This window comes from Syngnathoides biaculeatus, chromosome 22, assembly GCF_019802595.1.
Source record: "Syngnathoides biaculeatus isolate LvHL_M chromosome 22, ASM1980259v1, whole genome shotgun sequence".
Lineage (NCBI taxonomy): Eukaryota > Metazoa > Chordata > Actinopteri > Syngnathiformes > Syngnathidae > Syngnathoides > Syngnathoides biaculeatus.
The window spans coordinates 11,511,377-11,533,064 of NC_084661.1; the positions used below are offsets into that span (position 1 = coordinate 11,511,377).

Consider the following 21,688-nt stretch of genomic DNA (forward strand, 5'->3'; position numbering starts at 1 on the left):
AAAACGCTCCCAGAGTATTGATATTTTTCATAGTTGTGTATTTTCTTTTGTTTTTTTACAAAGCTGACTCGCGTTTCTTTGTTTTGGCTATTATTCTGAAGCCGAAATAACTTATATATGACCTCTTACTGCTGTTACTGTTTAGTGCACTTGTAGTCACATGTCGCAATCGCTGAAAAAAAAAATCTAGTAATTTTAAAAAGAAAAGCTGCGCTCCTTTGTAACTCGGAAAAGGGGAAACGAAGCATTAAAATGTGACCAAACAACCAAAATCGAGCCCTCCATTGTCCAAATTCCGCCCCAAAAGTATAAAAATGTACTGAAACGTCAAAAAAAAAAAAAGGGCTGCAATTATTCTCTTGCTAGCATTGGAGTGCACGTGCGTTGGTTACAGTACAGTAGCCGTCCTCCCCTGTTCCTCGAAACCAGATCTGATCTGCTAATAAACACCCTGGGACAGTTGTACCACACTAATGAGGGACTGTCTACAAGGTGACCTCCATGTGTCTTTCTCCAATGACCCCCCCCATGAGTGGCAAGTGTCGAAGGAAGGATCAGGAGAGATGGCGGGCTATACAGCTGCGGCCCGAAATAAATATGCTCAAGGTTTATTTCCAAAGGGTCAATCATGACGCGAGGCAGCCATTTGAATTACTACTTCACAAATATTAATTGGAATAAAAGCATAAGGGCCTCTTTGCAAAATCCATCTATATTGTACCTTAAAGTTCAATTTCTAGACACTGCTGTTTCCATGACGACGGAACCATCAGCGAGGTCACAGGTATTTTCTCTCCCCCGTTATTAATACTCCCACAAAGCCGAGCTGCTCAAGCTGAGTCCGTCCGCTTTAAGCGTGCCTCCTCGGTCCCCACGCAGGTACCGGCCGCTGGCGCTCCGGATGGCGAGGCGGCCGCGCTCCGGCAGCTCCACGGCGAAATCCTCGGGGGCTTCGCCGTCCGAGCATACCAAACCGGCGCTGTTGACGTACCAGAAGCGACCGTTCACACCTGAGGGGTAAAATGCACCATGTCATTTAAAACTGTCCTATATGCATTTTTATAAGCACTCCCCTAACTTGCCGCAAGATCAATGCACCAAGCCCCTGGTAGTAATTGGTGTCAAGGAAGTAATATTGAAACGTCACATCCAAACTAAGACTAAGGTCCATATTCTCCCATGTGCCTAAGTCACAAAAGGTGCATCCCCACACTTTTCTGCCATGAGGAATGGTAAAGTGTGGGCATGAACGTGCATATTTCTTCGCCGCTTATCCTCGCGAGGGTCGCGGGGAGTGCTGGAGCCTATCCCAGCTGTCAACGGGCAGGAGGCGGGGTACACCCTGAAGTGGTTGCCTGGCTATCGCAGGGCACATTGAGACAAACACTCGCACTTGCGATCGCACCTAGGGGCAATTTATCCATTCATTCATTTTGTTTATCGCTTATCCTCAAGAGGGTTATTGGGAGTGCTGGAGCCTAGCACCTGAGCGGTAGGCTGGAGCCTGATAACCTTTTAACTGGCGTTTTACTGTAAATGCATAGGCACAAATATGGAAATTGTTGGCAGGCAAAGTCAACTTCATGGAAAGGAAAAAGTCCTTTTCCAAACTCTTGGAAAAACACGGACTTGCATGGAAAACATTTTTTGTGTAAATATTTCCCTTCACTCAACTAAAACCACATTTCCAAAAAAGCAATAAAGTGGAACAGTAAACATGCGTCAGCCTGTTTCCACTAGCGGGGAAGTGTTAGCATGAGCACGATGTGACATCTTCGTAGTGTAATCTAACAATAAAATAAACAGAAAAGAGGAAATATTTGTTGCTTCTTCGGTTGAAATCCTGCTGTCGGGCAATCTTTTCTCTCGGAATCTGTCAACCCTCGCCCGAAATTATCTGGGAGAGCCTCCAACTCACCCAAAGTTTTGTATAACAACTCATTCTTTAGCGAAGGTGGTTCGGTGTTTGAACTTGGGCATCAGTCGCTTACTGTAATTCCCGTCCGACGGAGCGCACCTGTTCATAAGCCTCAACCAGTACATTTGTAAAGGAAATACCATTTGGTACATACGTACGCCGCAGCCGTGTAAAAGCCGCAAGTGCCCACACTGAAACACAAGATATTTACAAAGAAAGACGGCCCACAAAAAGTTTAACGCTAGCCAAGCGCTAACACAAGTGTGGCGCTAATGCTAACACGGCGATAACCCTAATGCGGCCCTGACAGGTCTGGTTAAAAAAAAAAAAAAAACATACTAGTAAAAATCACTGAGGCACAGCAGTAACACGCTAGCCCAGCGCTAACAGGGCCAGACCGGTAAAAGTCACTTCCTCGGGACATGTATTCCACCGGTCTCTTACCTTTTCTGCTCAAGTGCCCCCCTTGCGGCCGTTAGAAAAAAAATCCACAAATTAGCCGCATCGCCGCATAAGCCGCAGGGTTGCAAGCATGTGGAAAAAAGTCGCGGCTTATAGGCCGGAAATTACGCTAGTCCTGACCTTTAATATGATGGGCGCCGTTGCTGAATTGCAGGCTGAAAACGTCGTAAACGGATCTTCCGGCGTCCAGGGTGTTGGAGTTCTTGTGGTGGCAGATGAAGCCGTTCTCCCCTCGTAGGATCAGCGAGGGCCGGTTGATCAGTTTCAGGCTGAGCTGTTCGTGCTCCCCTGACAAAAGACGACAGCCGCTTTTACAACGAGAAGTTCACCGGAGTCCAGAGGTGAGTGGAAATTGGGACCCCCCCCCCAAAAAAAAAAAAAAAAAAAATCTCACCAATGGTATCACTGATCGCCAATAACTGTCCATTCTTCTTGGTGCAGATGTATTTTCCATTGTTAGCTTTTATCGCCATCTTGTGACCAAGCCACTCCATTGCGAACATGGTATTTGCTGAACTGGCCAAAAAATACAAAATATTGTTTCCATTGACTTAATACATTATTATAGTCATATGATAATAACAGCCCAATGGATTTTAGCCAATTACTTAACACAGACACAATAATCTTGACGTTGAAGACGGCTCAGCAAGGAACGGGAGCGTCACTCACACTTGTGAGGCTGTGCTCTGGATGCACCCGTGGGCCACCAGCGCCCAGTAGTTCCCTCGCACGGTGCGAAAAGTACACTTCCCGCTCTCCTTGTCCATCTCCATCTGAAACGACTCCATGTCCGTCTCATCTTCCTGGTTGGCGGCGAGGCTTCCTCCTGGGACGGGAAGCGCAAAGAGCCACGAATGTTACTCGGTAGCAGGAAGTAAGGAAGCCGTTCCTCACATAAATATGAATTTAATCTAATCAGATGTGGTACAAAAGCTAACGCTAACACTAACAGGGCCAGTGTGACGGTCTGAGCGCTCCCCCGTGCTGAAAAGTCTGCTTGTGATTTAATCTGCATGCGTTACTAACAGGGGAACTCTGGGTACGCAGCAGACGCTTACTGTGAAATCTCCTGGTCTCATAGTTCCCCTTCTTCTACGTAGAGGGCACTAACATACGTTAAAACCTAACCCTAACCTCAAAACAAAAGTTGATAAAAAGATATACACATATATGTACGTTCGCTGTGTTCATCTTTCTGAGACGTCCATAGCAAACGTGAACGCTCGGCGACAAGTTGTGGAATGGCGCATGTGGGGATGTTTCAGAATGGCCAGAAGTCTACAAAATATACGCGCATGCGCATTAATCACAAAGAGACTATTCAGCACCGGGAGCAATCAGACCATCACGCAGCTTAAAAGAAAACTTACCGGTAAATATCACTGTGACACGCCAGTAACACGGCAGCAACACGCTAGCGCAACGCTAACAGGGCCGGTAAAATTCACTTCCTCGGCTCAGAAAGACGAACACAGCGAACGTACATATATGTGTATATCTTTTTATCAACTTTTGTTTTAAGGTTAGGGTTAGGTTATAACATATGTTAGCTCCGTCTACGTAGAAGAAGGGGAAATATGAGACCGGGAGATTTCACAGTAAGCATCTGCTATGTACCCAGAGTTCCCCTGTTAGTAACGCATGCGCATTCATCACAAGGGGACCTTTCAGCACAGGGGAACGCTCAGACCGGTACACCGGCCCTGTTAGTGTTAGCGCTAGCTTCAGCGCAGCGCTGGCGTTAGCACTAGCATTAGCACCACTCTTACCTTTTCAGCTCCAGTGCCCCCTTGCGGCAGTTAGAAAAAATACACAAATTAGCCGCATCGCCGCATAAACCGGAGGGTTGAAAGCGTGTGGAAAAAAAAGTCGCGGCTTGTCGGCCGGAAATTACGGTAATGCGTTTTATCCCGTACGACTCTTTCCTTTTTTTCCTGTGGGTAATTGCAGCTTTTATCATCTTTGCGTGTGGAATGGTGAAACGGTTGTTTGTCACATGACCGCGAGACTTAATTAGATGCATAACCCAGCATCCCCGATGAATATTCTAAATCCCTTAACGAGGGCCTTCTTATCGCTCTCTTCTTTCTGGTCATCCTTCTCTAATAATCTCCTCCTCCCCCTCCTCACCCCTGACCCCCTTCCGAGCCCCCACCTTCGCCCCCGTAACCCCACCTTTGGGGGCTGCCTATCTGCCCTCTTTCACAGCTGGGTTCGGATATAATCAGCTTTCGAGTGCGGCCCGCCCGGCCCCTCAATCCGCTCAATAAAAGAATCATAATAATAAAAAAAAAAAAAAAACAGGAAGTGCGAGGGGGATTTCTCGGTCCACACTTAGCAGGACGTGCCGATAATTGGCAACGCCACTCAAGTCTCGACAAGCCGATGATCAAATGTAGGCCGCACGAGCCGCAGAAATAAAAAAAAAAAATGCATTTACATTGATAAGCTATCTCAAAAGCAAAGAGGGCTCTTCTGCAGCATGAAATGCTATATTAAGTATGAATTTATTATGTTTTTTTATTTTTTTTCACGGGCCAAGAAAGTACTGGTACTGTATGTGGTTGCCAATTTGACAAATATTGACCATGAACTTTTACAAGTTGAACGATAGGTATGTTTTTATTTTTACACTTTGAGGCATTTTTTGGAGGCAGCTGGGAGCTTGGCCTCACAGTTCTGAGGTCCCGGGTTCAATCCCAGCCCCGCCTGTGTGGAGTTTGCCTGTTCTCCCCGTGCCTGTGTGGGTTTCTTCCGAGCACTCCTGTTTACTCCCACATCCCAAAAACTTCCATTCAGTGGACACTCTAAATTGTCCGTAGGTGTGATTGTGAGTGCAACTGTTTGTCTCTATGTGCCCTGCGATTGGCCGGCAACCAGTTCAGGGTGTACCCCGCCTCCTGCCCGTTGACAGCTGGGATAGGCTCCAGCACTCCCCGCGACCCTCGTGAGGATAAGGGGCAAAGAAAATGGATTGAGGAGGCATTTTTTTTCCTGCATAAAAAGGTCTGCATGACATTGATTATACACGTAACATATGGCGGCGCCTCGAGATATGAGTTCAATTCTTTCGGTGACCATGTTTGTAACTCAAGACGCCTCGTGTCATCATTGCTCATTGAAATGAATGTAATCCGTTCTGTGACTTTTTTTAAACCTATTTTTTAAATGAAAGAACAATTAATTTCTGTTCCATTACATGTTACAATAATTTTTTGCTTATTAAAGCTTGGGAAACCCTGCACTTTATAGCCACCATCACCAAGTTTACAAACGCTATATGGATGCCAATATAGAATAAACTAATGTGCCATCCTATCAAGACCCCCTTTATTATTTCAACAGATTGTATTTATTTTCTGATTTTTGTGTTTTTCCAGCAGCGTCTTATTTCAATTGGATACGAAAGAGAGAAAAGCGAGAGTGTGACGCCACGCGACAAAGATGTCACGGCGGCTGAGCTACCTGGACACATTAACGTACATCTTATTATCGGGGGGGGGGGGGGGGGGGTCGCACGCAAGGCGTGACTCATCATGGATATGAAGTCCGTTTGAAGCAGACGCGGCCGCCGCCGCGCCCGGAGTCTCTCCCATCCCGAGTCAATGTCATGCTTTGTCTATCTGTTCCGTGTGTCCATTTCACACCGATTAAACCCAGAAATGATCCTCCGTCAGGGGCTCAGCTGGACTTCGCGGCCGCGGCGATGGGAGAAGGACGGAGCGGGAAACGGAGAACAGATTGGATACACCGAAATCCACGGAACCAATCTGAAGATATCAATACTTCTGCCGACGGCCATCGCGAGGCTCGGTCAAGCATACGCAATGCGGCCTCGTCGTCGCGGCCGCGATCGGGGTTCGAGTAAGTAAGCTGCGCTTCGGTCCCTGCGTACTCGCGCTCAGGTGGCGTCTTTGGATGCGCTTCAGTTTTGGATGCGACCCCAGAACCGGCTCCGCTTTCTGGCGCTGTTCTACCTGCATTCTGAAAGTGGAGCAGGCCCAACTAATCCATCAGCCACGGTTGGCTCCGGCATCTATTATTAATGGCAAGCTGATGCCACTTTCCCCCTGCCTCTTTTTTCTTCTTCTTTCTCTTAATCTGTTGTCCTTCTCTACTGCACTTTCTGTTGCTTTTTATGTTGCTCTTTCTCTTTTTTTTTTTTGCTTGAGAGGGGACGAAAAAACACATGGATGCTCGCATTAATGGGAGGGCAGTGTCATTAGAAAGTGCGTTTCAAGGCAGGCAGGTGTCAGACTAATAATTATCCACCTGCTAAGTGGAAGTCCTTAGTATCGTACAAGTAAATAAATGGTCGATGCGACCGAGTCAAAGGTCTGGGTTCTCGAATCTCCGTTCCGGTCTTCCTCTGTGGAGTATGTATGTTGCATGTTGTTCACTGAAAACTCCAAATTGTCCCTAGGTGTGAATGTGGGCGTGAATTATTGCGGATACATACAGCGCTACTTCCATTTGTCAGTGATCCAACTTCCATCCATCCATTTTCTTAGCCGCTTATCCTCACAAGAGTCGCAGGGAGTGCTGGAGACAATCCCAGCTGTCAACGGGCAGGAGGCGGGGGACACCCTGAACTGGTTGCCAGCCAATGGCAGGGCACGTAGAGACAAACAGTCGCACTCACAATCACACCTAGCGGCAATTTAGAGTGTCCAATTAATGTTGATGAAACCGGAGTGCCCGGAGGAAAATCACCCAGGCACGGGGAGAACATGCAAACTCCACACAGGCCGGGGTCGGGATCGAACCCCGGACCTCAGAACTGTGAGGCCAACAAATTACAGTTGAGCCGCTGTGATCCAACTTAAGAATTTTTTTTTTCAAGAAATGAGCAGTTGCCTGACTGCTTTACTTCTGTATTTATGGATTGCTTCACCTTGTGAGCAAAAGCGTCTGAACGCAAATGGTGTAGCAACACATGTAGGCAGACATTATACCTACACTCAGAGGTAGATATTCATTATCCTCTGTGAAAAATGACTATCACTACTGCAGCTTACTGAACAGTTGTTACAACTTCTTCCTGAATAAATATATTTCCGTGCTTGTGTGGGTTTTCTCCGCGCACTCCTGTTTCCTCCCACATCCCAAAAACATGCGACATTAATTGGACACTAAATTGCCCCTAGGTGCGGCTGTTTGTCTCCATGTGCCCTGCGATTGGCCGGCAACCAGTTCAGGGTGTACCCCGCCTCCTGCCCGTTGACAGTTGGGATAGGCTACAGCACTCCCCGCGACCCTAGCGAGGATAAGCAGCAAAGAAAATGTATGGATGGATAAATATATCAGTATTTTACTGTCCACTGGTGACCAAGGCATGCGTACCAGATACGCAAGCTTTTTTATTTGGATTCTATATGATTTGAAAATTAATTTATGGTCTTTTTAAGTGCAATAATGTAGTGTGTTGTTTTTCTAATTAAAAAACTGCAAAAATGGGCAAATGCCAAAAAAAAGCTGCTTTGAATAATTATTTACCTTTATAACATTTAGGCCTCTTTTATTGCTGGACCCGCTTCGTGCATTAGCAGCGAGCAGGAGCACAAAGTGAGCTCAGGTGGCTGCGGTTCTCAAGTCCTTTGAGAATCCCCCGACAACACGTCTACTCCCTTCTCCGCTTTCCATTTCACCTCCAGCTCCTTTCATCATCACGTCGGGCAGCAAATCTACACGTCCCCCGCTTCGCTCGGCGAATGCAAAATAAGGCCTCGTTGCAAATATGCAACGCTATATACTCTATGTCCATATTTTTTGCCTCGAACATACAATTTGGAATTCGGTTTCATCGGACCGCAAAACATTTTCCCACGTGCGCTTGGGAGATTTTGTCCTAACGCAAAAATTTGAGCAGGTGTGTGTAGACTTTTTACATCCACCGCAAAGAACCGCCTTCAGTGAATAAATGTTTTTTCTATCAACCCTGTATTTTAAATGTAGGACCTCGGTTTTCGAACAAATCTGTTTTATCTAATGAAAAAAGGTTTACAAGGCTGGGGGCCGAATGCACTCCCAGCCGAGCATACTCTACTCAGCCAAAGCATACATTTTAAGCAAAAAATACATATATTTCTTAAATTATTTAATTATATAAAGTATTTAAACTATGCATGTATTCCCACTATGTACTTTACTATCAGGAAAAGCTAAAAAAAAAAAATCGCTTGAAATTTTTTTTTCTAGGCTTGGAATGCATTATTTCATTTTCCATTCATTGTAATGGGAAAACGTGCTTCGGTTTTCGAACGTTTTAGTTTTCAACCAGGCTTCTGGAACAGATTGTGTTGGAGAACCGAGGCACCTATTTTTCTATTTTTTTAATCTTTTTTTTTTAGGGTAAAGAATATATTTTAAGCAAAAAATAAATATAGTTCTTCAATTATTTAATTATATAAAGTATTTAAACTATACATGTATTTCTACGATGCAGTTTATTATCAGGAAAAGCTAAAAAAAATTGCTTATTTTTTTTTTTTTTTTAGGCTTGGAACGCATTATTTCATTTTACATTCATTGTAATGTGAAAACGTGCTTCGGTTTTTGAACGTTTTGGTTTTCAACAAGCCTTCTGGACCTGATTGTGGTGGAGGCACCTATTTTTCTATTTTTTAAAATCTTTTTTGTTTTTTTAAATTTCCTTTGTGGCCAGCATTTTAGAATTGACCACGTTCCACTTCAGAGGTTTCGCTGTATTATTAATATCACACTGAGCAATGTGGAAGTATTTGTTTGTTAAAGTGGCGTTTGGAAAACTTGGGCTTGAGGGCCGCATTTGATTTTTAAATGGTTGGACTTGTAAATGAGGCTAAAACAAAAAGTCTCATATTTTGACTATTTAGACTTTAGTATAAAAGTGACAGTTTCATTTAAAAAAAAAAAATACCTTAATTTTGTCATACGAGTGACCAGAAAAGGTCCCTCTGACAGCTACTTTTGTCTACCTTTTGTCCATATTTGGTTAAGACCGCCCCCTTTCTTCTGATTGGTTGCCTCTGTGCAGATGACCCACTTGTGACCACACGTATTTTTCCAATGTTGACGGTGTGGGAAAGGCGAAATCTTCGCTAGTGACATAGATAAGCGGGAGAAATTTGAACAACCCCATTTTAGGCCTCTTGGCAGAAAAAACGTCTGGCACTCAGAAATGGATGAACGATTTTAATCCATATTTCATATGTTTGCTAAAGAAACAGAGAGCCAATATTACACCCCAAATACCAGAAAAAAAAATGGATTAGGCAAAATACGGGACCTTTAAAAATGAGTATGTAAAATGATTAAATTATAAATGAATACATTAAAAAATATGTATATATTTAGATATGTTATATATTGTGTAATATATAATATTTTAATAAATATAATAATAAGTTTTGGAATTTTTCTAGCCATTATTTGCAAGGAATTTTTAAAAATAAATTTAAATTAACCAGTTTTACTTTAAAAAAAAAAAGACAATTAATGCATCGTGTGAATGTTCAGTGGGGCTGATTTGAAAAATGGATCAGGCCGTATGTGTGTCCCCCCCCCCTTCCCTGGCAGCACCGCCATTCTTTGCCCAACATAATAATATACAGTATTTAAGTTGTTCCTTTCTTTTTCCTCCTATCCATCCCTCCGACTGTTGTTGATCCCATTTTCCCGTTTCCCGGATTGTCTGCGGCGTCGTTACGGAGTCAGCGGTCGCTGAGTTAGATTGGGTGACTCCGGGGGGGGGGGGGGGGGGGGGGGGGAGAAGCTTTTTGACCAGGGGAAGGGGGGCTTGCGTTTCTGAAAGCAGACTCTCTCTTTACCTTCCAGGAACAGGGGACTAACTTCATCAATAATTCAACACACTTCACCTCCACACTCGCCACAGCGGGACATTATGTTAGCTCGCGTGGGCGTGCGCGATGGCGAAAAGATTACGCTTTTGTTTGTGCGAAAACAAGCAGGAGGGGCGACGGGAGGAAAATGTACTGTCGGCATGAAGCAAGTATGGAAATTTACAATTAATGTGCACGGAGCCGCAGCGCGCTCTCTCGGCGCCGGCACCACCTTCCCTTCGACCGATCAATTTAACGCACTGCCAGTCATTTTGGTTTCTGTCGGCGGGTCCCGCCGCTAACCGGCATCGCCGAGCCGGGGCCCGGATTGGGTTTCGGCGAGCCGGGAGTGTGTAACGCGAGCCCGCGGAGAAGAATCCGCAGCCGGTGACCCGGCATGCCGACGGTATGCAAATCCGTCCACAATCAGCCCGGCGCGTGCCTTTCAGTCATCAGCAACTGAACACTTAGCAACCACTTGTAGCGCACTTCTAGTTGCATGTAAAATGACCCTCGCAACTGCAATCTTGTGAGTTTTTGCGCACGCATCAAAGAAACGCGGCCTCGTCTCGGACGAGAATGGACTTTGAAGCTGATGTGAGCAGCTGTAATCCATCAACGTTGCCGCGCGATGCCGTGTCCGCGTGCTGATCAAATAACCCGCTTCGGCTGCCCTGTGACAAGACCAAAGCATAAATACATAATGCAATATCAACACAATTCTGCTGCGGACAATATAGGTTAAAAGCAGCTGTCTGGGTAACCCCGGAAGGAAAAACGCAGTGTTAACAGAGTTAGCTACCAAAAGTCTGCACGGTAATCAATTGAGTTTGTTTTTTTTTTTTTGTACTAAAAGGATATTTATGATTTATTATATTTTAAAGGACTTGGAAGACAATGCTGCGCTTTGACACCTTGAAACAACACACGCGGACATCCCATTACGGTCAAACTATCTCCGGAGTTCATTCATTCAAGTATTGCAAGTACTGTACTGAAATGAAGTACCCTAAGCCTAACCTAACCTAACATTAGTATAACATTATTCACCTCAACGTCGATATGAAAAAATAAATATGAGCGGAGAGCACGTCATCCATGAGCAAACTTGCGGAAGTCTCATTCGACATCCAAGTGGCTGCATCTTCTGTACGTGACATCACACTGGGACATTCGCCGTTGAAAACACGTTGTGGCCCCCACTGTGGGAGACGAACACGCCCCGTCTGACACGGAAGCTCTTTTCGAAGAAGAGAACATCTCACAAACGAGTGAAGTGACCGGGGCAATATTATCGTTTCAAGCCATATTTAGATGATATGCGGATCACGGCCAAAGCCCGATCCACCTCCGCGCGGCGGTGATAAAGACAACACTGACAATGCGGCCAAACCGCCTCCCCGTCTGATCCACTTCCGCGGCAGGGATGAGCCACCGCAGCCCGGCACCGAGACAAGCCACCCCAGCCGAAGCCGTGTCGACAAGGCCGGCGGCCGGCTCGGCCTTGTCGGCAAGGCCGGTGGCGATCCGCAAGGCCTGCGGAGGCCGTCCTTCAGCGGCTGCTGCACTGAAGCCTTCCGATGCGCACATCGACACATTTAGCACCCCTATTTACGGATTACGCCCCCCCCCACCCCCGCCCCAACTATTGTTTTTTTAGTAGCTGTATACACACCAAGCCCTCGTCCTTATCACCTGTGCAATCCATTTTTCAAGAAGAACCGGATCGATGAAAAGCGAATCCATCCTCCCGAGTGTTCGAACAATATCCAGCATTACAACAAGCCGGCATTTTGGCTAACACGAAGGAACGACGAGCTCCCTTCCCGGAGGTAAAACTAGTATAAACAGACGAGACCGCTTGAGTGCGCTACTGCCCTGTACGTCACTTCCTGCTTCTTGTCGAAAACAAATCCCTCGAGTGGATTTTCATGGCAAGATTTACAAAAAGCCATATACGGTATGTCAAAAGCATGTTTTGTGGTGAAAAAAACGTCTGGGTTCATACCGGCTGCTGGTTTTTCATTCATAATCATGAATTTCATGACAGTGGACCTTTAAGTGAAAGACAAACTTACTATTTTGGGAGTTGGGATTGTGTTTCAGACTTTCAGGGAACAGGCAGACTGCCTACCTTGCCTCGTGGAGATGTATTTCCCATTGGCTGCCTTCAGAACCACCTGCGGGTGGCTGGCCTCCAGGTCAAAGAGTTCATCTTTGCCCGGCTTCGAGCAGCGGCCGGACCTCAAGGTCCCGGCGGGGCCCATGGGCGACAGGTACTTCCCCTCGCAGTCTTTGAACGCTAACTTTCCACACTTGAGCTCCAGCGTGTATGTCGTGGTCCTGTCGCTGTGATTCACGAGCTTCCCGTCATTGCCGAGAAAGCGACTGTCGCAGGTCTTCAGGCAGTACTTGCCGTTCTGGTAGACGAGAGTCAGGACTGAGGCCACCCCCCAGGGAATGTTCTTATCCACAGAGATCTCGCCGTCCTCCACCGAGAGGCGGGCGTAGCGCTTGCGGGCCACCGACAGCAGGTTGGCCTGGGGGTGCAGAGCCAGGTGCACTGCCCACAGCTCGGCGTCACCGATGCCCTGAGCGAAGCAGGACAGGTAGTCCCTGGAGCCGCCGAAGAACCGGAGGTGCCGCTCGGATTGAAGAGCCCAGCGACCGTCCGACTGGGCCGCGATGAGGAAGCGGCAGTCTGAGTGCCGCCCGTCGCCCTCGCAGGTCACATTGCCGTCCTTGTCGGAGGCCAGGTAGCGTCTGAGGTGGCTGCGTAGGTACACTACCCGAGTGTCCTGCGAGTCCTGCTCTAGAGTCCAGATCTGCTTCCTTTTCATACTCGGAGCCGATGCGTTGACCTGAGGGATCGAGACAGCATTCAGTTTCAGGGCGGACAAAATTGACTGAAATGGAACGCAGTGTGCAGGATTGACAAACTAGTCTGGCCGTCTGGACTGGTTGTGCTGTGGCAGTCTGGTTCAGAATGTTGGACACCACTGAGCTGAATTGAAACGTGCTGGTTGTATATGATTTTTCATTTTATTTTTATTTTTTAGTACCTTGAAGCCAAACATCTCTGCAGTGAGGTAGCGACCTTCGTGGTTGATCAGACCAAATTGAAGTGTCAAGGGTTGATTCCCGTCGGACGGCATCTTCACCTATTAAAAAAAAATAATAAAACATGGACAATATGTATATTTTCTACAAAGTTAGATCCACGCGCTTGCCCAAACTGTAATCTTGCCGGCTTGTGGATGTCGCGGCCACCTGTTCTGATGAAGGCCGATCTTCATTTGCATACCCGGAACCAGCGAGCTCGAGTCTTTTTGCCACATTTCAGTCCAACTTTTCGCCCTCGAGCGACACCGCGATTGCTCATTAACGCCGCTTGCCGAGGTTAAAATAATGGCCCCGGTCCCGGGCGCGAAAGAAAAATAAAAGTTCCATTTCATAAACGAATGCAAGTTGTTCCGGTTAATTGCCGCGCTGACAAGGTAGATTTCCTAGATTTGAGCAAATTACCAATGACTCACGCTGTTGTGGGAGAATTAGCAGTTAATTTAGATTTATCCCTTCCTTTGTAGCACTCTGCTAAATCAACAGGGGCAGAAAAAAAAAAAAAAGAATGGCGGTGATGTCATGGGGAGTGATGAAACGCAAACATCGCTCAGACAGGAAATCAATTCATTAAGGTACAGCGTATAAAGCACTCCAGAGACTGCCAAATTCCTGCCCCCCCCCCCCCCACACACACACACCCACGGCTTCCACCATCCAGTTTTCCAGCCGCAGCCTCCTAATTTACTTACTGCGGTTTTGTGGCTTCCTTCGCCGTTTCTGCAACTCTAATTCCTGCTCCCAAGATTTAAGAGGCTTCTTTCTCCGAGTGACCTGCTGTAATTCCTGCCTTTTTTTTCCCTCTCCTCCGACTGTGTGTCCCCCCCCCCCCCGTTCAGTTCGTTTCCTCCCGGACTCGACCGGCCTAATCAGGTTGGACGCGGCGAAGACTTTCAGTCGAGCTCCTCGGCGGAGAGCCTGTCGTCGGATCTCTCGCGCCGCGTCGACTAAATTTTGCTCCCGAGCGCTTATCTCCTCATCATCAGCGTGCCCCCCCACCCCACCCTCGTCCAACTTCTCCTTTGACGTCTTCACTCCGATGCTTCATTTGCTACGGATCCCGTTTTCCCCAGTTTTCGCCTCTTTTCTGACGTTGACGTTCCTTGAAATCCAGGTTCCTGAAGTTGGACCAGTTTGGAAGAACATCCTCAACCATCCAAGGACTGCTTTGGTCCTTTCCCAGAACATAAGTGCTCCATCACACACACAAAAAAAAAAAACTTGCTTTTGTCACCTTAAGCGTCCCATCCCCTTTCCCATCTGACATGTTTACGTAATCTTGCTTTCCTCTGCCTCCTCTGCTGTTTTTCCTCAATTTTGCTCCGTGCCTTGCTCCCCGGCACGTGAAGACGGGTAAGTCGAAACACGCACACGTGCTGATAGTAACCAGACCCCCCCTTGTGCCTGCTCCACTCGAGCTCCCCCTAACCCGCCAACATCGTGTTTAGTTACACACCTTCTCCGGTTGCACATTCTCTGGGTCAGCTTTAATAGGACCAAGAGGCAGAATATGGTCCATGACCCCCCCCCCCCCACCTCCATCTCAAACCCCGCGCGTGTGTTTGTGCAACAATAATCTCGCCAATCATGCAATTTGTAAGATTTCTTCAGCGAGTAAACAGACGCGTCCTCTCACGAATCCTCCTAAATCCTCAACCCAATCATCTCAACCCGGCTAATCTAGCGCCGCCGCCGCCCCATCCGACTATACAATACGTCACCTGACCTGGATGTCAGTTTCCACTCAAATGGAGCAAAATGAAGTAAATAATCTGTTAGATGCGCAAACAAAATAAAATGTAATCGCTATCAATCATATCTTCGTCACGCTGCCGTAGGAACTGACGAGTGGGGCAATCGCCGCTGCTCACGTTCGGATCCCGCTGTCGTATTTTAACAATGTGTACTGTACGTTTATCGCTCCCCAAAGCGTCACCTGCGCAAGAAACAATTTGTAGATTGGGATTACAAATATTGTTTTTATAAAGCTAAAAAAATCTTTAGTGATCAAAGTTAAAACTATACACTATTTAAAAAAAAAAAAACTATACTCTGGACTCTGGAATGTACAGTGATGCCTCGGTTCTCAACCACGTTCTGTTGCAGAAAACGGTTCGAGAAGTGATTTCTTCGAAAACCGAATCGATGTTTCCCATTCTAATGAATGGGAAAAGAAATAATGCGTTCCAAGCTATAAAAGCTTTTCTTGATAATAAACTGCATAGTAGAAATACATGTATAGTTGAAATACTTTATATAATGAAATAATTTCAGAAATATATAGATTTTTTTGCTTAAGATCTATGCTTTAGTTGTAGAGTACGCTCGGCTGGGAGTGCATTGCCGTGTCTGTAGTGACTCGGCCCCCAGCATTGTAAACTTCTTTTTATTAACAAAAGTGCAGAATAACTTTAAACAAGCAACTTTCCTTCTTTGGAGCCACGATTGGGGGTTAATACGGTAGGTAGTCATCGGTAAGAAGAAAAACAACAGTCGCTACCGGGACTCGTCGGTGTACAGAGGCTGCGTCATACAGCATAACAAAAGTGCGCTAGTTGCGCCGCGCGTGTAATGTCATTTCCGGGTTTTTTTTTCGGGGGGCTTTCAAATTGACAATAACAAAACGCGTCGTGGGTGGGTCAACTGCTTGCGCCACGCGCATTATGTTATTTTCAGCGGCGTTCGAATACCGATTTTTGTTTGAAAAAAAAACTCAAAATTTTCGTTCGAAAACTGTGACGTTGGAGAACCGAGGCTTTGCTGTACTACACGAGACACATAAAACAACTTACTTCTGAATACAGATTTCAACATTTTAGAAAAGAAACCAAGACACAGACGCGATTCCCCTTTTGTGTCTACAGGATGTGACGTCGTAGCGCATGCGCGCTGGTGGCGTGCCAAGTGATGAGGTCATAGGTCACTGGGTCATCTGTCAAACTTTTTGACATTTCCCCAATATTCCCAGTGGTCAATATTATAACCTGTAACATGTACAAGCGGCACAATTAACCCCGTCAATGCTGCCGAGTACGCATCCGCACGAAAATGCTCACGCGCGTGTGGCCGAGACGAGGAAAGCAGCGGTCCCAAATCAAAACAAGTCATACAGCGTTATTGTCGTCGGCGCCGTTATTTTCATTACTGTTACTATTATCACTTCCAGTGTAATTCCGTCTCATGTGTGTTCCATCTCACGCACCATTAGTTCAGGCCCCGTGGCCCCCCGGGGGCCTCGTCATCGTCTGCTGATGTGCCGGCGCCGTCGGCACACGGACGCCTGTCGATAGCGAGCCAGATGTTTTAGTTTTTTTTTTTTTTGTTTTTGTCGCCCGCCCCCCCCCCACCCACCCATTGTGTGGGGCGGCCGTGCCAGGTTCACCGTGGCAACCGCGCGATGATGCTTTAGAGGCCATTACGTCGGCCCTCTGATGACACTCAAATCGCTATCATTACACCTCCTCCAAGGAGACGGCGCGGCGAGGGGAGGGGGGCGGGGGTCGGGATGAGAGGCGGAAAAAGAGGTAGAGCACGGAGGAAGGAGCGGGAAAGGGGCTGAAAGGAGAGAGGGGACGGGAACGAGGTGGCGAGGGGAGGAGAGCTGAATGGTGGAATGATGGCGTGAAATTGCACAGTGAGAAGGGACGAGAGAGAAGTGGGAGTGACCGGGAGGGAGGATTCAAAATGACCGCTTTGGAGCTAACAGCCTACGGGCCTTTTCCTCCCCTATTAACTTCTATTCTGCCATTACTTGGGCCTGTGGGGGGAGGGGGGGGGGTATACTCCCACTGGCGCCCGTCCATCCCTCCCGCACACACTGAGCCCCTCCCACTCCCGTCGAATCGGGAACTGGATGAAAGAGAGATCAACTCTTACCGTATTAATATTCATCCATCCATCCATTTTATATTCTGCTCTTCTCCCAACACAACTAGGAAGCTCGAATCTCTTCAGAAAAACCCAAAAGGCCAGAATCCGGATTTGAGACCTCCGACTTCTGAACAGTGAGGCGGGCATGTTCACCGATACTGCCGCTTCCAGTTTTGAGCTTTAGTGTGGAGTTGCATTGGGGAAACATCAGGGAAATGTATTTGGATTGCGGTATCGTACTGTATAAACGCGCACATCCGCTTGCCGCATAACCCGCAAACTTAAAAAATGCGAGAACAAAAAAAAAAAAAGTCAACTTCCTGAGCACAAGTTACGACCACAATTCGTTACAGAAAACGGTTCGAGAAGTGATTTGTTCAAAAACCGAATCGAGGTTTCCCATTACAATGAATGGAAAAAGAAATAATGTGTTCCAAGCCTAAAAAAATTGGGCATTTTAAAGCATTTTTTTAGCTTTTTCTGATAATAAACTGCATAGTAGAAATACATGTATATTTTAAATTCTTTATGTGATAAAATAATTTAAGAAATATTTTTTTTTTGCTTAAAATGTATGCTTTAGCTGTAGAGTATACTAGGCTGGGAGTGCATTGCCGTATCTGTAGAGACTCGGCCCACACCCTTGTAAACTTTTTTTTTTATCAACAAACGTGCAGAAGAACTTTACGAGGCACGGCTCATACATACTGTCTGGGAGTCCCTTGTTAGTTAGAAGTGATCCGCATATCATCTAAATATGGCTCAAAACCATAGGGTAATATTGCCCCGGTCACTTCACTCGATTGCGAGATGTTCTCTTCTTTGAAAAGAGCTTCCGTGTCGCGGTGTGACGCACTGAACAGAGGATGCAGGCAAGATGGCGAACCACTTGGATGTCGAATGAGACTTCCGCAACTTTGCGCGTGGATTACGCGCTCTCCGCTCATATTTATTTTTTCGTATGGACATTGACGTGAATACTGTTATATGCATTTTTCATTACGATATCTATTTTATAATGTTTATAGGCACGACACTTGACCTTTAAGTGTCTGTTGCCTTTTTTAGCAAGTAAATGATCATTTTCAGACCAATGACTTGAAACTTGTTCATTTCCTGATAAGGAATCAACTTCGCTGGTGTTCTCCCGCATTGAAATGCTCCAACAGCATATTTCGTAGTCTTGCTTCGTGCAACTGAGATATGCTGCAGAAGAAAAAAATGTATTCCTGAAGCTGTTTCTCAAAAAGTTGCACCTTTTTACTTCGCAGAGCTACTCTTTTTGTCGAACTAGGCATATGCATCGCATGTATTAGCAAGATGATAAAATTGCCGCTCTGCCCGCTCCCACCGCTGGGAGGCAGTGTCAGCCTTTTATTCCGGCTCTTGCGTCCTGCGGGTTTTACCGAACCGTACTGTACATCTCTTGGAGGTTGAAAAAAAACAAAAAACAAAAAAAAGAAGCAGGACAGAAGATTGATGCTTGTTGCGTTACTGTTGGTGCCTGTGTGACTGCACAACCCCGAGAAGGGAAGAACCCTCTTTATAAATGGCTGCATTTAATGCTCGGCTTTTTAGTGGGGGCGTGGGGGGAGTCTTACAGAAGCAAATCAAACCTGAAACATCAATGCAATTAAAAACAAGGCTCTCGCGGTTGCACAACAGGAGCGCGTCTTGACCCACGAATATGTGTGCGAATTGAATGTTACGGCTTATTCTTCACTACTGCCGCGCTTGCATTTCTCATGTGCTTTTAATCTCGTTGCTTCTCTTGCATGCTAATTTGATTATGATTAGGGGAAGGTTTTTTTTTTTTTTTTTTTTTTTATTTTTATTTTTTAAACCGTCCTGGTCGTTTGACGGTCTCAAGACCGTTCTTTCCCGTCCCAAACGAGGCTTTGAAACAGTCCGGATGAATTGATACATCGCGTTTCTAAAAAAAAAAAAAAAAAAAAAAAAAAAACGAAAAAAAAATAATAAACCGCCTCTGGATCATTCATTAATTCGCATTTGGCTATCACAGCGCGGGGTTGTGTTTTACGGGCGCAGCGGTTCCTTCCTGGGTGACATGAAAGAGTTAAATATCAACGGGCTAAACGTGATGAGTGGGGGAGACCGTGGCGAACACGCGGCCAATGGGCGGCGAGATTAACACCTTCCTCGGCCGCGATTGGTCCACAGCCCGGTATTGTCCGCTGGCAAAGCCGGGCCCACGTGGGGCCGGGACCCCTCTTCGCGGCGCTGATTGGCTGAGACTCCAAAATCAAACGGCAAGCTCGTCGCGCGATTGGCTATCTCTCCACTCGGCGCCACTCCCCGGCGTGTTTTCCGTCCGCGAGGAAGGAGACGCTCCCTCTCGCGAGCTCCGCGGGGCTCGCTCGCGTTTCGTCGTCCCGTCGCCGCGCTCTCGCGCCACATTTATCAACGTCACGGCGAGCCTCTTTAACGGCGAATAAGTACGAAAAACACGACTACCGCGTGATATTTAACACAGACGCGGCGTGTCCCGGCGTTCCGTTTTCGTCTTGTGGCACTGCGAGCGCTTACCTGAGGAAGCGCGACGCACGTTTTAGTGGCTGATTTATGTCCGTCACGTCACGTAGACGTGCCACAAGCGCACACGCACGGAGTGACGTGACGAACCTTTAACGAGGAAATATGAACCCGCAGTAGGACTTCGTCCAATTAGACTTTATAGCCGCAGCGTCCAAACGAATACGCATCCATCCATGCTTTCTAGAACTACATGTATTCATCCGTTCATATTGGCAGCATCTATTCTTCAATGCATCCATCCATATAGACATCCACGATTTTCATGTTTTCATCCATCCATCTGTGCATCCGACTAAATTCATTCATTCATTCATATAGGCAACATCTATTCTTCAATGTAACCATCCATACGAACATCCACGATTTTCATGTTTTCATCCATCCATCCATGCATCCTACTAAATTCTGCTAACCCATTCATTCATTCATTCATTCATATATATTCATATAGTTTGCATCATCCATCCGTGCATCCTACTGAATTCTGCTCATTCATTCATTCATTCATTCATTCATTCATATAGGCAATATCTACTCATCAATGTATCCATCCATAGACATCCACAATGATCATGTTTTCATCCATCCATTCATGCATCCACGATTTTCATGTTTTCATCCATCCATCCATGCACCCTACTAAATTCATTCATTCATTCATTCATTCATTCATGTAGGCAGCATCTATTCTTCAATGTATCCATCTATACAGAGATAGACCATTTTAATGTTTTCATCCATCTGTGCATGCTACTAAATTCATTCATTCATTTATTTATTCATTCATTCATTCATATAGGCAGCATCTATTCTTCAATGTATCCATCTATACAGAGATAGACCATTTTAATGTTTTCATCCATCCGTGCATGCTACGAAATTCATTCATTCATTCATTCATTCATTCATTCATCATTCATTCATTCAACTGTTCCATCCATATCCTATTCATGTATCTACTCAATCCTTTTATGCCCATGTTTTTATTCATTCATTCATCTGTGATTTTATTTTTAATGCATCCATGCATCCCTTGAGCCTAACTGTCATAGTATGAGTAAATGAAGAAGTTCTTTAGAGATATACTGGGAAACGTACTGTAACATTGCATCAAGGGTTTTTTTTTTTTTTAAACCAGGCGTTCTCCACATGTTATGACTGTTTTATTACACAAGTATTACACTATGCTTTCCCACTTTGTTTTTGCTCTGTGTGTAGAACTCAAAATATTTTACATTATTTTACAGTTGCAACAAGTAATTAGGACGAATCCAATGACCTCACAGTTAAAACAAAATATGTGTAATATTAACAATTGAAGGATTTGTTTTTTGCATCCTATAAAATTGCATCACCGGTCGTAGATTTTGCTAATTTACGCCCTCAAATACTTCAGGAATACGTGAATGATTTCTCAGATGCAGACAAAAACCTTTTTTCCCCGCACCAGCATCTACACTATATGAAAATTAATCACCTGATTTGGTCGGCTCGATTTAAGTCTATTAGGCATTAAAGCCTTGTAATGGTTGACCTTATAAGATTTACCAGTTTCAATTATGTTCCATATTTATTGTTCGCTGGCTCGCAAGACTACACTGCCCCTAAAGGCCTTAAACATTATTGCTGTTTTAATCTAATGCAGGGTAGCTATTATCTTGTGTACACACGATTTAAAAAAAAAAAAAAACACCAGAATGTCTAGATTATATTCATGGAGGGGGGGGGGCGCCCTTTCAAAAATAAGTACAGTGAATCTTGTGAACCAATATCGGAAATATAACTGCTGTATGATGGCAGTGAACTCAGCTCGCTTCCCAACGGCAGCAGTTTGGCAGATATTGAATAATTCTTCCCCCCCAAAAAACGAGGCTTTAAGCTTTTTATTGCCGCTTGCAGTTGACATTTACTGTCAAATAAAACAGCAAACAAGGAGAAT

At 45.7% G+C, this 21,688-nt stretch overlaps 1 protein-coding gene across 1 annotated transcript; it reads right to left on the minus strand.

The window, feature by feature from the left end:
- Nucleotides 1–69: 69 nt before the first annotated feature.
- fscn2b (fascin actin-bundling protein 2b, retinal) lies at nt 70–19,760 on the minus strand. Its single transcript, XM_061810892.1, has 7 exons — nt 19,741–19,760; nt 13,266–13,364; nt 12,338–13,064; nt 3,053–3,209; nt 2,775–2,896; nt 2,501–2,668; nt 70–1,010 (listed from the first exon to the last, which is right to left on the minus strand). The coding sequence occupies exons 2-7, from the start codon at nt 13,356–13,358 to the stop codon at nt 805–807; spliced, it is 1,473 nt and encodes a 490-aa protein (XP_061666876.1). The 5' UTR covers nt 13,359–13,364; nt 19,741–19,760; the 3' UTR covers nt 70–804.
- Nucleotides 19,761–21,688: the final 1,928 nt, after the last annotated feature.

Bases quoted from the DNA above. Each gene is read 5' to 3' on its own strand.
- fscn2b (XM_061810892.1), bottom strand. From the start codon at position 13,358: ATGCCGTCCGACGGGAATCAACCCTTGACACTTCAATTTGGTCTGATC. The intron at 13,065-13,265 runs GTACTAAAAAAT...TCGATCCCTCAG, and splicing joins CAGAGATGTTTGGCTTCAAG to GTCAACGCATCGGCTCCGAG. The intron at 2,669-2,774 runs GTGAGATTTTTT...GTCTTTTGTCAG, and splicing joins GGCGATCAGTGATACCATTG to GGGAGCACGAACAGCTCAGC.